The sequence below is a fragment of the Haliotis rubra genome, unplaced genomic scaffold (genome assembly GCF_003918875.1).
Source record: "Haliotis rubra isolate DU_JTF1 unplaced genomic scaffold, ASM391887v1 Scf356, whole genome shotgun sequence".
Taxonomy (NCBI): domain Eukaryota; kingdom Metazoa; phylum Mollusca; class Gastropoda; order Lepetellida; family Haliotidae; genus Haliotis; species Haliotis rubra.
The window spans coordinates 1,006,940-1,024,053 of record NW_025767031.1 but is presented as its reverse complement, the minus strand read 5'-3'; the positions used below and the strand labels follow the sequence as shown (position 1 = coordinate 1,024,053).

Below are 17,114 nucleotides of genomic sequence, written 5' to 3'. Positions count from 1 at the left end.
GACATCCTCAAGTTAGAACATGTCTCCATGGCTCTCACTGGCAGCTGTGCTGTCACAGACATGATGTATAGAGGTCATGTTTGTGCCTGTCACTTCTTTGACATATTAATTATCTCAGTAGGTGTTGTTTGGATTTAGATAGATTTATTCCCAGAACCCAGGGTGTACGTAAGGCTTGTTCTGTCGCAGTTTCAGATTATGTGCATGAATGCAGTGTTTAAAACTCCCAAAATTCCAAGCCAGACAGCCGGACTGGTAACTTTAAAAATTACCAGTCCGGATACAAACTTGCCTGTCCGATTTTCAACAATTAAAAACTGTGACTGCCATTTCTATCTCACGCCCCGCCGTGATATTGCTGGAATATTGCTAAAAGCGGCGTAAAACTAAAAACTCAGTCAGTCTATCTCACGCAGTCTCCATTCACTGTTTGTAGGCATCGCAATGAACTCCATAGCACTAACAGGCAATGCACCAAGTTTATCGTAACATGAACTGTCCAATCGTAAGTAGTTTAACATAATTACCATAATACCTTAAACACCTCAAACTGATGACAAGAGAACCTGTCTGATATTATGAAATTTTTACTCCTAGGGGTAAAAATATCTACCAGACCACCGGACAGGCTGCTTTTGAAATTTGACCGTCAGAGATGAAAATAGACCGTTCCGGACAGTCGGGCAGGCGGGAATTTTTAACGCTCCTGAATGGATTGTTTGGGGTTCATATATTTTAGGAAATCCAACTGAAAGGCATCCTCGATAATCTCCAGGGTACATGTTACAATCACTCTCCACTATACCCTGGATGCATCCACGGCTTGCCCCGATGATGTTATTACCTCCCTTGGCTGGCTTTTCATCCAATCAGGTGTTTACACTGGGAAGTTGAGCGAGCCAATCACAACTCACTTTCGCTTCTTAAATTATCTAACCGTTTAAACTTGGCAACACAATTGATGCAGAGGTACTCTGAAAGATGTAGAAGGAGTTCTTTTATATATTTTTTGAAAGTTTCAGATCTGTCAATTTGTCTGTATTATTTCCCAAAAAATCTGAGTGGTACTGCCAACAAACTTTGCAACTGCGACCGCTATCTTTGTTGACACTCACCGGGTAATATCGGATGTAACGGCGTCTTAGCTGATTGGCTACGGTGAGAATGCGGAGCCAGCAAAGGGAGGTAATATTATTAAAATAAGCCTTGGATGCATCCAGGGTATAGTGGAGAGTGATCGTAACTTATACCCTGGCGATTATCGAGGATGATTGAAAGGGAGCTTGCACAAAATCTTTGTACCAGTAGTGACTTCTTTCGCTCCTTAAGGGTAATATTTTTGTGAGATTTTGCTAACTTACCATAATGAAGATACCCATATAACATCAGCTATGTTTTTGAAGTGAAAGTGTACTTGATAGCTGACACATTGGATCTTTGGTTTCATCAGAATATAAATTTATTGAGTTGTAGTACAACAGTTACTGTGATGTAGAAGTCTGGCAACTTCACTAACATATAGGTGTCCATTATATTTGCCAATCAAATCAAGTCTCCTTACATCCCTCACGCAACTGTCCTTTATTCCAAGTACAATACAATTCCTAGGGAAATAATCATGCAAGTAAGGCTCCAAACTCACACGATTCCCTCAACTGTAATACTCTTGTCAATCAGCTGTCTCGTACATATCCTGGTTAGCAGTGTTATAGACATGTGCCATTTTTTAGAAGGTTAAAGTGGTGCCAAAGTTCAGCCTGAATTGCTTTATTGCTTTTTCTGTCAGTGTTGTCTGGTGTCAATATAACAGTGGTTTTCAAAAATCATTCTACCTGCATGATTTTTAATTGCAAGTGACTTATTATTATATATTATTAATTATATTTTCGTAACTTTATGGCTGCTTGAGTATTTTTCTGTGATTTCTGCCTTAGTTTGTCTGCTTGTACTGTGGTGTGGTTTAGTTTGTATCAGAGCACAGTAGCACTTTGTATCATGATATTCTGTTTATCACCAGAAGGGACAAACTCTCATTGCACCTGTGCTACCAATTCCTCTTAATGGTTAATCTCATAAATTGTCTTCATTTCAGTGGCATGATGTGCTGGACGTTATAGCCAAGGCTTTGCAGCAAAACAACTTAGCTTTCAGATCCCTTCACATCGCAGGAAAGTTTCAGGTAGGGATGTTTACATGCATGTATATGACCCAAGTCCTTGGATTTAGCGTGCATGTTAATGTGCACTTAGTTTAGATATAGATTTTGTGAAGACAAATGTCTGAATGTCAAAACTGAACAAGACATTGTTATGGGCAGTGAGCCAAGGGCACAGCTTGTCAGGACCAGTGAAGGAAACAGCCAAAGCCACCAATAACAGCTGCCACCATTTTTATCCCCCGCAACACGTTTTGCGGGGGGTATAAAATTGGACTCCGTCCGTGCGTGCGTCCGTGCACATTTGTCTTTTCCGGAGCAGAACTCTAAAACCGTTCAATATTTCTTCACCAAACTTGGCACATAGATAGATCTCGTGGTGTACTTGTGCCTTTTGGTAGTTTTGGAATTCTGAATAAAATAGTTTTGGCATTTCCATGGCAACAAGTTCGACTTTGACTGAAATTAGTGGTAGGGCTCTTTGTCGGCGGAGAACTCTAAAACCGTTCAATATTTGTTCACAAAACTTGGCACATAGATAGATCTCGTGGTGTACTTGTGCCTTTTGGTAGTTTTGGAATTCTGAATAAAATATTTTCGTCCTTTCCATGGCAACAAGTTTGATTAAAACTGAAATTGGTGGTAGTGCTCTTTTCCGGAGCAGAACTCTAAAACCGTTCACTATTTCTTCACAAAACTTAATTTGGTGTGGTGGTGTACTGGTGCCTTTTGATAGTTTCGGATTTCTGAATAAAATATTTTGGGCATTTCCATGGTAACAGGTTTGACTTAGACTGGAATTGGAGCAGAACTTTAAAAACCTTTCAATACTCTCCTTCCACTTTTCTATATACACACCAAAACATTTGACATAATCATAACTCGTAGACATAATCATGAAGAGTATTTTGCCATTGCGGGGGATATTGATGACTTTGTCTTCTTGTTTACAGTTAACATTTCATTTTTCATTCATTTTTCATGTAACTGATTTAATGATCTAGTGACTAGTAAATAAAGAATTACTATGTACTAAGTTGTACGACACCCCATCGTTTTAGATGCCCTTGAGTTGGTACCTCCTGGGAGCACAGCTCTCCTGATACTCTGGGTAATGCAGGAGGCTTCAGTGTTGGGGAGTCTTCATATTCTGCGGAAAGTTCTTTTCATGGGTTTGATTTGGGAGAAGCTCCATTTGCTGTCTGGGGCAAGGGCCCTGAGCTAATTTTGAGCTTAACCAGCCTGACTCTGCCAGGATCACCCAAATCCTATTTGCCGCATCTTTATTTCAATCTGTAATAATAACCTTAAGTATAGCACTTTGTTTTTGCTTGATAATGTTTACATATGGAACAGTTTAGTGAGTCACTGTTTGATCCTGATGACTATGTTGACAGGTAATAGTTAAACTAAATTAAAACTGTCTTTGTCATGGGCCAGGCCTTGTCTTCGTTACTGACTAGTTTGTCAGTTTGTTTTCATTTGGCCCCTGAATAATGTTTATATTGTTTCTGGAACTATTTAATACATAAATGTGAACTTCAACTGGAGTGGATCAAAGTGGGCTATCAACTTGCATCGTGATTGAAGTAATTGGTGAAACTGATTAAACAAGTGTTGATACATTTGTGTGCAGAAACTATAATGCCTGCCTTTTATTCTGCCTTCCTGCCTGCCTACGTCTTGATAAATTATCCCAAAAAGTCATGGTCTGACCGTCTCAGGAAATCTGTGTGAGTGAGTGAGTGTGTGAGTGAGACACCTTTTGGAGCAGTATTCCAGTTATATCAGGACCAGTCAGTTTGATGTGAGAGGAAAGCCCAAAGGTTTTCAGATGGTTTCCACCTTGGTGCTGACAAACACAGGTACCCTGGTGAACTGGGAACCCAACTCAGGGCAGAGGCAGGATAAGTCATCTGAAGCAGACCAGATGCATGGCTGTAACAACGAAACTAATGTGTTTTAGGTCTTCCAAATTCCTGGTTTATAAGTAGTATATGGAAATTACAGTTACAGTAGTGGCATTACGCCTGTCCAGTGTGAAATGTTGGATTCAGGTCTTGGTGTTGGATGTCTCACAAACATTATACAATTGTAATGTGACAGTAGTGGAGGATTATACAATTGTAATGGGACAGTTGTAGAGCATTATATAATTGTAATGGGACTGTTGTAGAGCATCATACAATTGTAACGTGACAGTTGTAGAGCATTATACAATTGTAATGGGACAGTTATAGAACATTATACAATTGTAATGGGACAGTTGTAGAGCATCATACAATTGTAACGTGACAGTTGTAGAGCATTATACAATTGTAATGGGACAGTTATAGAACATTATACAATTGTAATGGGACAGTTGTTGAACATTATACAATTGTAATGGGACAGTTGTAGAACATTATACAATTGTAATGGGACAGTTGTAGAGCATCATACAATTGTAACGTGACAGTTGTAGAACATTATATAATTGTAATGGGACAGTTGTAGAACATTATACAATTGTTATGGGACAGTTGTAGAGCATCATACAATTGTAACGTGACAATTGTAGAACATTATACAATTGTAACGTGACAGTTGTAGAGCATTATACAATTGTAATGGGACAGTTGTAGAGCATCATACAATTGTATCACTACAATTGTAATGTGACAATTGTAGAACTTTGTAGAGGATTATACAATTGTAATGTGACAGTTGTAGAGGATTATACAATTGTAATGTGACAATTGTAGAACATTATACAATTGTAATGTGACAGTTGTAGAGGATTATACAATTGTAATGTGACAGTTGTAGAGGATTATACAATTGTAATGTGACAGTTGTAGAGGATTATACAATTGTAATGTGACAGTTGTAGAGGATTATACAATTGTAATGTGACAGTTGTAGAGGATTATACAATTGTAATGTGACAGTTGTAGAGCATCATACAATTGTAATGTGACAGTTGTAGAGGATTATACAATTGTAATGTGACAGTTGTAGAGCATTATACAATTGTAATGGGACAGTTGTAGAGCATCATACAATTGTAATGGGACAGTTGTAGAGCGTCATACAATTGTAATGGGACAGTTGTAGAGCATTATACAATTGTAATGGGACAGTTGTAGAACATTATACAATTGTAATGGGACAGTTGTAGGGCATCATACAATTGTAACGTGACAGTTGTAGAACATTATACAATTGTAATGGGACAGTTGTAGAGCATTATACAATTGTAAGATCAACAAGTCAGATGATGATGCCTCACCAGGTTTGATTCAAACTGGATTGAAGACGTGAAACTATCACGTGTAGCATGAAAAAGCTGTTGCTCAAGTATAGGAACTAGATGCCAATTCAATTTCAGTTTGGTAAAAGATTTTTTTGGTGAAATTTTAATAATGTGGGGAACGTGTTCTAAGACATAGAGGTTATCATGCGGGTGTGTTAGGGATAATAGTTTTCCTGTATAAGGAATAAACATTGATTTTTTGTGAGATTTCCCCTCATTCACTGTATTTCATGTTCTGTTGCAGCAAAACCTCAGAGAATTTAAAGAAGACGTGAATGTAACATGTCTACTGATACCCCTTCACTTGGGTTCCAAAGGGTTGAATCTTATAGAGGCTACTCATGTTTTGCTGGTTGAACCTATTCTCAACCCAGCTGAGGAATTACAGGCTGTTGGCAGAGTTCATAGGATAGGCCAGACGAAGTAAGTATTGTACACAGCAGTAATGTGGAACACAAAAGTTCTTTCTGTCTGTGAATGTTATAAAATACCAGTCAGCAATATTTCACAGTGATGTGTAGATAGTGAAGTCTACATCGGACACACTGGTGACTGAAAACATGAAGACCCACACGAGTTGGGTATGATCACTGTTCCATAATCCTCTGATTCAGTCAATATTATTGACGTCATAGGTCACACTTTGATGACAGGGCTAGATAGAATTCAACTAAATTGATAATTCTTGCAAATACAAAACCTCCATTTCCTCAGTACCATAACTCTTGTATTTATGTATTGCTATCATCATACTTTAATCATTGCATAGAGTGATGTTTCGGTGTAGATTCTTTCACCATTTCAAGCTAACAGTCTTTAAACTTGAAAACAGTGTAAGAATCTACACCAAAGCATCGCTCTTTGCAATGAACAAGAAGTTATTATCCATAAAGTCGTATGCTTTATTAGGCATGGTTGAAGTTGACTGACAGTAACTGGCCTAATGACTTGGCAAATCATATTATCTGTCAAGCAAAAGGTATATTGCTGTCTACCTTAAGGATATTCAACCAGACCTGTATTGTATTGTAACCATTCTTGGTCTGGTTGTTACACCAGTCAGTCACTTCCATACTGTGCAAGGTGTACTTCCTGCGACAGCAGCTTGAGAAAGTTAGTGTATCTTTTGTACTGGTTCTAATAGGAGTAGACATGAAGGACATAAGTTCATCAGTCGGACATATTGGTGTGGGATATGATGGTATCAGAACCTGAAGTGATGTAATAGGAGTCACAATCTGAAGAATTATGTGAGCTCAGAAGGCTACGGAAATACATTAGTGGGGACTTGGACCTGATAAAAAGTAAGTTAGTTGGAGTCAATATTCTGGATTTAGACCTTTTGAGATGATTTCAGGTTTACATGCACTTAATTTTGGTCAAATAATCTGGAATGATGGTTTGAAACAATTATGTACCCCAAAGTATTGAATGTAGTGGAATGAAACAATTGGGATCAAAATAAGTAATTCTGGGTATATCTTCCACTTACATTATAAAACTGTTAGCTATCCTATGTATTACTAGGTTTAAAAACCCAATTATCCCTTAGGTATGTTCCTGTAATGATGTAGTAGAGTTTTTTATATTCAGAAGAATTAATGAATCCAAAATGCTTACCACTCTAATTCAAAGAATACTTCTTCCATTACATCAGGAGTTATTCTATTCACCTTCCCATTATTCTGGATCTATTGTAGATGTTGCAAAGAAGTTTTTCCTGTCTGGTGCTTGTCTTGAAGGGAGACACTGCTAGTGACACAACTAATTATGTATTGCTGACAGTGAAGAGTGTCGTAATTTTCACATTCAGTGTAGTGATCATAACCAAAATTCTTTCAGTTCTTTGACTTGGTTGAGAGCGTGTCATTGGTTCCTGATTGCGCAGATCGATGCTCATGCTGTTGATCACTGGATTGTCTGGTCCAGACTCAATTATTTATAGACTGCCGCCATATAGCTGGAATATTGCTGAGTGCAGTGTAAAACTCAACTCACTCACTCACTCACTCACTTTCAGTTCTTTGAATTATTTGAAAAGTACTTTTTGATTTCTTAGTATGTCCTTATGAAAGCTGGGACATAGGGGACTAGTGCTTGTTATTCTATGAAATATGAGGCATATTGTTTTGTGTATTTTCAGGTCTACACACATTCACAAGTTCCTTGTTCGTGGAACTATTGAACAAAGAATCAATAGCATGGTCAAGTCAATGTCAACTTCTGATACAGCTTATAGTGGTGAAGATCATACAATGACAATTGGTGACTTGGCAGCACTTTTTACTGAAGTTAACACAGAGGTAGAAACAGAAAATGCAGCACCACCTATAGAGGAAGAAGGCAGTTTTCTAGGCACTCTAAATGAACCAATTCAAAGATCCAGCAACTTGTTGGGAGGCCTGGTTTCAGTTGCAAGCTCTATGATGCATGAACTGCTCCCTGGCACAAGCTCTATGATGCATGAACTGCTCCCTGGCACAAGCTCTATGATGCATGAACCACTCCCTGGCACAAGCTCTATGATGCATGAACCACTCCCTGGCACAAGCTCTATGATGCATGAACTGCTCCCTGGCACAAGCTCTATGATGCATGAACCACTCCCTGGCACAAGCTCTATGATGCATGAACTGCTCCCTGGCACAAGCTCTATGATGCATGAACCACTCCCTGGCACAAGCTCTATGATGCATGAACCACTCCCTGGCACAAGCTCTATGATGCATGAACCACTCCCTGGCACAAGCTCTATGATGCATGAACCGCTCCCTGGCACAAGCTCTTTGATGCATGAACCACTCCCTGGCACAAGCTCTGTGATGGATGAACTGCTCCCTGGCTCAAGCTCTGTGATGGATGAACCGCTCCCTGGCACAAGCTCTCTGATGGATGAACCACTCCCTGGCACAAGCTCTGTGATGGATGACCTACTTCTAAGAACCAAGACAGATGATCCAGTTGCTGAAATCAAATATATGAAAGAGGACATGCTCGAATACAGCTCCGTTGAGGATGACTTTGTTCCTGAAACATACATCCCAGAAGATGAACAGCATTCTGGAGCAAGGTGTGTGCTTGGTGACATAGTTTGTAAACCAAGTACCACACCTGGGGTGCAAGTTCCTGAAACAGGCATCATAGAAGATGCCCCAGTCCCTGAAATAAGCGACATAGTAGATGCCCCAGTGTCTGAAATAAGCACCATGGTAGATGCCCCAGACCCTGAAATAAGCACCATAGTAGATGCCCCAGTCCCTGAAATAAGCACCATAGTAGAAACCCCAGCCTCTGAAATAAGCATCATAGTAGATGCCCCAGGCCCTGAAAAAAGCACCATAGTAGATGCCCCAGTCCCTGAAATAAGCACCATAGTAGAAACCCAACCTCTGAAATAAGCACCATAGTAGATGCCCCAGTTCCGGAAACAAACTCATAGCAGATGTCCAAGTTCCTGACACAAACACCATAATAAGTTTGCCAGTTACAGAAGCAAGCTTCATAGCTGATGCCCCAGTTCTTGAAACAAGCATCATAGTAGATGCCTCAGTTTGTGATGCAAACACAATAGTAGATTCCTCAGTTTGCTGGGCAGCCACTATAGTAGATGCCCCAATCATTGAAATATATACCATTAGTAGATGACCCAGTGATGTGATCTAGGAAGAAACACAATGGTAGATGCCTCAGTCCCCGAAACAAGCATCATAGCTGATGCCCCATTCCTGGAACAAGCACCATAATAGATGACCCGTTTCCTGAAACAAGCGTCATAGTAGATGATGAAACAAGCACCAAGGTAAAGGTCCTAAAACAGGCACTGTGGATGATGACCATATACTGGAAGCATATCTGTAACTGTTTCCAAAGTGAACCTGTAGTTTAGCAGATTGAAATCAGCAAGTAGTAAATGTTACCATGTGATTCTTCTGATGTTCAATGGAATGAGTGAAGATATTTGTGGGAGTTCAATTTTTCCAGAGTATTGTTTTGATTCATCATGTACTGATCATTTGTGGGTTTTTTGTCATGAGTTGTTGTCATATAAATTATTATTTAAATACTGGCAGCTGACAATATCTGAAATTGATGAATTAACAAAACATTATTGTTAAAACAAAAAATGATTAATAAATGTTGTGATGAACTACATAGCCTTGTGACTCTGTTAAGTGGCCCTCTGTTAATGGGTGGTTTAAGACTTTGTCAGAATATGGCTGCTGCCATAAACCCCACCGTGTTTATATAGGATATGCCAAATGTGTATACCAGACCTAGAAAAAGTCATGAATGATGCTATTTCATCTTTGTTAGGCTACCTGGAATTATGGGAAGCCTTTTGAAATGTTTTTGAAAAAAATCATCTGAAAATGGAAGATCACCTGCTTGTTCACCACATGTTGTTGTATATACATTGAAAACCAAATTCCACCATTAAAATGGTAACTGTAAAATATTTTACTTTGATAAACACAAAACTGAAAGAGAAATTTGGTAACAACTTACTTGCAATCTGAGATGCAATAAAAGACGTGGATGTATTCTCTAAAGAAATGATAGTTTTAGTGAACATCTGAAGTGTCCAGCCTATCCTGTTTGTGGTATACCCATGTCACATACCGGTATACGTTGTTTACAGCAGAAGGGTGACTTTGTGTATTTATAAACATCTGATAGCTACAGAATCATTGTGTGCTGTTCACATTGTTTAAAGAAAACGTGTGTGACATGTGTGACATGCCCCCAAGAAACACGCACACATCCAAGTTGTGCATTAGCGTGCACGTGCAAATTGTGAACCATTTTAAAGTAGAAATATCTTCATGAAAATGTGTTGAAAAAGATGCATTTCTGAACATGAAGCATGGAAAGTTTTTCTGCTTTTTCTATTTACCTTTGTATCAGGAAGAATATGTTCCAAATCTCCAGGATTTGACGCCTTCACTTAAGCTCTCAATAGAATTTTCAAAATGGTGTAGAATAGAATGTTTTCAGTGCCATGACCACTGATGGAAGTGTGGTTCTGGTCGGAGTTGAGGCAGGTTGTCTGCTGGTGGAAGTGTGGTTCTGGTGGGAGTTGAAACAGGTTGCCTGCTGGTGGAAGTGTGGTTCTGGTGGGAGTTGAGGCAGGTTGTCCACTGGTGGAAGTGTGGTTCTGGTGGGAGTTGAGGCAGGTTGTCTGCTGGTGGGAGTTGAAGAAGGTTGTCTGCTGTCTGAGTTGAGGCAGGTTGAGTGAGTGAGTGAGTTTAGTTTTATGCCACACTCAGCAATATTCCCGCTATATGGCGGCGGTCTGTAAATAATCAAGTCTGGGGCAGACAAACCAGTAATCAACATCATGAGCATCGATCTACGATCTACGCAATTGGAAACTGATGACGTGTCTACCAAGTCAGCGAGCCTGACCACTCGATCTCGTTAGTCTCCTCTGAAGCATGGGTTACTGAAGACCAATTTTAATCCAGATCTGCAGGTTGAAGGGTTTTCGATGGATTCATATTTGTTGTCAGGTGTAGACGACTCTGAGACTTCTGAATTAGAGAAATTTGTTCTCACGAATTGTTTTGAGAAAAGAGAGGGGAAGGGTTCGACGTGCTTGTAATAATGAAATGTTCCTTTATGTCCTCTACTGACTCTTGCGACATCTTGTTTCACAACGTAATGAAATGTGTGATATATTTAGAAAGATTCAACACACATAGTTCATCCTTTTAAGTATTGTAAAATTGCACCTTAATCATGCCATTATATTCTCTGAGAATAATGTCTCTGTAATCTCTGAAATTGACAGACTGAGGAAATTTTCCGTTCAATCCTGTATTTATGGAGAAACTGTTTGATTAACAATACGGTCATCAAACTGTATTAAGAGGCAGTCTCATATGATAATTCATCTGTTGACTATACATCCAGGTGAGCTACAGTCATTTTACAGTTTGACTTTATGGATGATTACAATCAGTTATTCCTGTTAGCGATTACAAATCATAGACTTGCAGGTAAATGGATGTGTTGTGTACATCTACATTTATACCGATAATGCCTGCCTGTCCATCTTCAGACAAATTATGACCAGTAGTAAGTAACATCAAGAAATACATTTTGCATATAGAGCATCTGCAGCTGGAACACATCTTCTTCCGACAACATTTTCCATTGACTATAATGCGTCAGTTCAAAGGAATACCCAAATTGACTATCCCTAAAAACAGATTTTGCTGTAAAGAGAAAATGAAAATTTGAAATGTGATAATTGCATGATTGGACCTTGTCCTGACCTAACGGTAGCACCCGCCATTCACTCGATTTGCCTGCAACAGTATGTTTTTATTGCTTGATGCTACACATAAGTTCTACTACTACTACTACTACTACTACTACTGTGACAACGGCCTGTAAACAAACCACACAGTCAAGTGATGGATGGACCGGCAAATCCACTCTGATATCTTTCATGCTGTGTAAATGCAAATGATATGAAGCTCTGATAAAACAGTGGCGTCACCACTCTCCCGTCTCAACAAAAAGTACAATAGTAAAATGGCAAATCTGAACCTTGCATATCACATTGGAAATCGTATCTAATTCAAATTAAACGTCTGCTACCAGCAATGATATGTTCCAAGTGTGAATGTAATTTTGCTTACGCTAAATAAAATCCATTCCTTACCTTTAACACGTCTTCAATGTCAAGTATTTTGCTCAGTTCTCGTACATATTTTTCTCTTTTGTCCAAGAATCTGTGATGTGATGAGAACATTTCGCCTCCCCTTTCTCGTTATGTATTCCTATCATGGACTGAACATTTTCCAAAACTCTTAAGCCAAACAGATGAAAGGTGATCAGCGAGGAATGGAAAGTAAACTGGTAACTAACAAAACGTAATATGTGTTATGTGTGTGACTACTCTTTCTCAGTAAATTACAGAATCTAGTACTTTTTTTGGTTTTGAGTCTCGACAGAAACTCGAACTCATACACTTAGTGGGGCATTCTAAATGGCATTGTGTATTCGTAACAAATCAAAGTTGTTCACATAACTCAAATGGCCAGTTTTGTTTTTTGAAAATGTAATCTTCCCGTGTTTATTTAGACTACGCACAGACACATTCTTTTTGAAATTATTTTTTATCCATTTCATTCTACTTATCATATTCTAGTGCTTTACATTCATATGGATATAGTGACATTTTCGAAACAATATCAGCTATATCCTATCAGCTTGGTCAACTAGTTACTAATTAATTAGAATCTAATTAGCCGGTTCAACTATTTTCTAATTAATTAGGGTCCAATGAGCTGGTGCGACTATTTACTAATTAATTAGGGTCCCATAAGCCGGTGCAACTATTTACTAATTAATTAGGGTCCAATGAGCTGGTTCAACTATTTACTAATCATTTAGGGTCCAATGAGCTGGTGCAACTATTTACTAATCAATTAGGGTCCAATGAGCTGGCGCAACTATTTACTGATCAATTAGGGTCCATTGAGCTGGTGGAACTATTTACTAATCAATTAGGGTCCAATGACCTGGTGCAACTTAATCATTTAGGGTCCAATGAGCTGGTGCAACTATTTACTGATTAATTAGGGTCCAATGAGCTGGTGGAACTATTTACTAATCAACCACGGTCCAATGAGCTGGGGCAGCTATTTACTAATCAATTAGGGTCCAATGAGCTGGTGCAACTATTTACATATCAATTATATACTTCTTAGTACTCCGGCTTCATAACGCTGTAAGAATCTACATCGTCTCTAAACGCGACAAACAAGCAAACGTTTATCGGTGAAGTCTAGAATGTAAATGAAACAGTTTGTATCATCCAAAACTGTGTTCCACAGGAGATATCGCTTGTGTGAGATCATATGATATCTCCTAGGAGCTATCGTTTTGACAGTAGATGTTGTACAATGCCCTGACAATGCTATGACATCATCAACTTGCTATGACATCGCTGCAATGCAAGTCTAATGGGTAGTTCAATGTTGAGAGATGTACATTTGTCATTGAAAACTAATGAAGAATGATTTTTGATGATAAATAGAATCTCAACCTCGTGTCTACTGATATCAATTGCATCAACACTGGATGATAAAGGTAAAAATATCGTCGGCAAGCCTCGGATATTTGTAACTTTATCAACTCGTGTTGATATAATTGATGTCAGTAGACACTTGGGTGAGATTCTCTATATACCAAAACTTAATGCGAGAGGAATCCCAACCCAAAGCACGTCTTACCGTATGACAAGGACAATATTCTTGGGACATCGAATTTGAAGGACCTACCCACACCAATACAAGCACGGAGCTTTCTCGAGTATTCATGTTATACTTGACATAATGTACATGACAACAAAACAGAAATCAACATTAAGAATAGCGTAATATCACTATGGGACACAATCACCGATGTATTTCTTCAGGCACGCGCACAAGCATACACACGCACACAGGCACAGACACATTGTAGTATACTATTTCTGGAGAAGTAACTGGCGTTTAATGTCATCGAAGCGTACGTAAACGGTCTTGTTGAAAGGAAAACGTGTCTCTCATGACTAATAACTTCACATAAACCAAAAGATAAATACATAATTTGCAATTCTTACGCATACGCCCCATCGTCCATCACCATAGACCGATCTAGGCGTAATTGTTTTCAGAAATGGCGGTGTGTTAAGAAATGTGTTATTGTGTTAATGTTGTAAAAACGTGGCTGCACAGGCATCTAATGTAGTAAGTGTAATATATAATGTGTTTAAAAGAGACAGTTTTATCATTTGAATGCATTAGTTTTTTTATTGTAAAATAACCCCGATAATATTGTACACTGCGGGAATTTGGGGCGGTAAATATATCATGAATGTATTGGAAAAGTCCAAACGTCTTATTTTAAGACATTTCTTACTGTTGAGAAATATGCCTCTAATAAAGTAATTCTTGGTGAAGTTGGTATTTGTAACATGTTTGTAGCGAGTAGAATAAGAATGTTAAACTATTGGATGAAGCTTATAAGAATGAGGGACCGTGGGGTAGGCTAGTGGTTAAAGCGTTCGCTCGTCACGCCGAAGAGGCGGGTTCGATTCCCCACATGGGTACAATGTGAAAAGCCCATTTCTTGTGCAGCCTGTCGTGAAATTGCTGGAATATTGCTAAAAGCGGCGTAAAACCATACTCACTCTCTCAGTGCTGTCTTTTCTTACAAGATCAAGATACAAATGTTAAACCTACTTGGGTGTCAGATGTAAAATGGTTATTATTTAACTCTGGATTTTCTATTGCATGTACATCTCACGATGTGGACAATGATTCTGCTTTTATTGTTCAAATGAAATGAAGACTGACTGATATGTATCAACAAGAATGGCATAACTCTATTTCCACTTTTAAATACTTATTTCATTATTCTAATGTTATTAAGTTGCTTGGACCAGAGCTATATATTTTACAACGTAATGACAAAGTCTTAATCAGATCCTTTTGTAAATTAAGAATATCACTACATCATTTATAAGTTTGGCCTATTGAATTCAAGAAATATTATCATTATTAGAAGAGTAGCTAGGTTATTGAAAAATGTGTTTGATATTAATGATATGTTATCTTGAATGTCACGTGAACTAAACAAATATATATCTATGTCTTTAAATACTTTACTGTGGACCACTAAGCCAAAAATATCCAAATTAAGAAGCTGAATCGGAACCCACCAATAAACCACTATGGACTTCACAAAACAGTTCCAAGAAGAGTGCGACGAATGAATGTAAAGCGACATGATACCCCCGTAACCCCATCAGTAGGGTCTTCAGGTTAATCTAGATAAAACAGAAGTCATGGTCTTCAGAAATGGTGGTATATTAAGACAGTACGAACAATGGTTCTTTAGTGGCTCTCGGATAAAGGTTACTACTTATTAATATTTATTTGTGTATTTTGTTCTCAAATAAATTGTCTTGGTTAAAGTGTATAGATACGTTAGCTATCAAAGGTAATAAGGGTTTATTTTTCATAAAAAATGTTACTTATTAAGTTCCCAAGATTGCCAGCTAATATTTCATTCAAACTGTTTGACATTAAAATCAAACCTGTGTTATTGTATGGTGCCGAAGTTTGGGGATTTCAGAGATATCCAGTGCTAGAATAATTTTATACTAATTTCTGTAAGTTTGTGCTAGGGGTTAGCAAATATAATTCTAGTAATGCTGTTTTGGCGGAGTGTGGTAGACATCAATTGTATGTAGATTATCATGTTAAATGTGTTAAGTATTGGTGCAAACTTTTGAGGATGGATAATAGTAGGTATCCCAGGCAGAGTTATCTTTTAATGAAACAACTCGATGAATCCGGCAGGACAACATGGGCAAGGGTGTCCTCCCATTACGCAGACAGCCAGTTCGCAGACACCTTAAATCAACAACATTTACGGTTCAGTGAACAGATTATCTACTACCTGTTACCTACACATTATAATGGAATAGTCCAAATAAAAACACAGGAACAAACTGAAGCTATGTTATTTATTTTGAAAGATGGACGAAAAGACAGTAATTTGAATTTTTATTGCTGCAATATAAAAACAATTTATTTTCATAAACATTTCGGTTTAACCTTCGAGTCTAACGGGCGTCGGCATCATCATATTGAAACCACTAGCTTAGCTATTAGAAATTGCGACACTGTTGTATCATATAAATCAAATAAAGACAAATGTGAACCTAAATATTCATATGGAATAAAGAAGTTATATGTTTTGCACACAATATTATGATATATGACGAGTGCACTTAATTACGATTTATTTAGAATAAATATTCAAAATATGACGCATCATGTTAGTGTGGCCATGGATGTGAGAATGTTTTTCATTACTTCCTTGAATATCCATTGTATGCTATTCAAAGACATAAACTGTTACAATCTTTAGAAAGAATTGTTAAAATCAGAACACTGATTGGTATTAATCTGATCTTACATGGCAATGCAGGTGTCTCATTTACTGCAAATCAGAATGTTTTCAAATATGTACATATCTATATCTCTCCAACAAAACGTTTTCTCAGTTAACTTCTGTTGTACATATGCTATTATTAGGAGGGGGCTTTTCTATCAAAAAACTAAATCAAACCTCTCAGTGACAAACCTGTTTTTATATTCGATCGTAATTGATAGTAAAATCAATTTGAGAAGAGAAATCATTTATCATTTAATCACAACAAAGTTCTATTTACCCACAATCAAACTTCGCAGTAATGAACCTGTTTCACGCCGACCCTGCTCTACTCACAAGACATTGGACTGTTCCATTATATCTGTAGGTGTTACCCTAATTAACCTTCTAGTTCAGTGTCTGTCAAATGGGTGTCTGTCAAATGGGAGATAACCTGGGCAAGTGGTGTAAGGCAATTACTTGTCAGTTTCGGATTTGGTGATGTGTGTTTGTCTCAGGATATTATTGGTAATGTGGATATGTTTTTAATGCTATTTAAGCAACGAACATGTGAATGTAATATACAGGTAATTTTTAATAACATAAGTACATCTGATAGGTTAAACTATTATCTCCAGTTAAAATTGATACAGAATATTATATCATGAATATTAGCAACTGGGAGTTTAGGAGATATTTATGTTTGCTTAGATTAGACGAGTTACC

At 37.9% G+C, this 17,114-nt stretch overlaps 1 protein-coding gene across 1 annotated transcript in view; it reads left to right on the top strand.

Moving 5' to 3' along the window:
• Positions 1-9,604, top strand: part of LOC124285251 (E3 ubiquitin-protein ligase SHPRH-like) — a 45,250-nt gene extending 35,646 nt beyond the window's left edge. The window contains exons 10-13 of the mRNA XM_046721452.1: positions 2,093-2,179; positions 5,695-5,873; positions 7,594-8,804; positions 8,837-9,604. Coding sequence (XP_046577408.1) covers positions 2,093-2,179; positions 5,695-5,873; positions 7,594-8,804; positions 8,837-8,889 — 1,530 coding nt within the window. The 3' untranslated portion in view covers positions 8,890-9,604. The remainder of the gene's footprint in view (positions 1-2,092; positions 2,180-5,694; positions 5,874-7,593; positions 8,805-8,836) is intronic.
• The last annotated feature ends 7,510 nt before the right edge of the window (positions 9,605-17,114 follow it).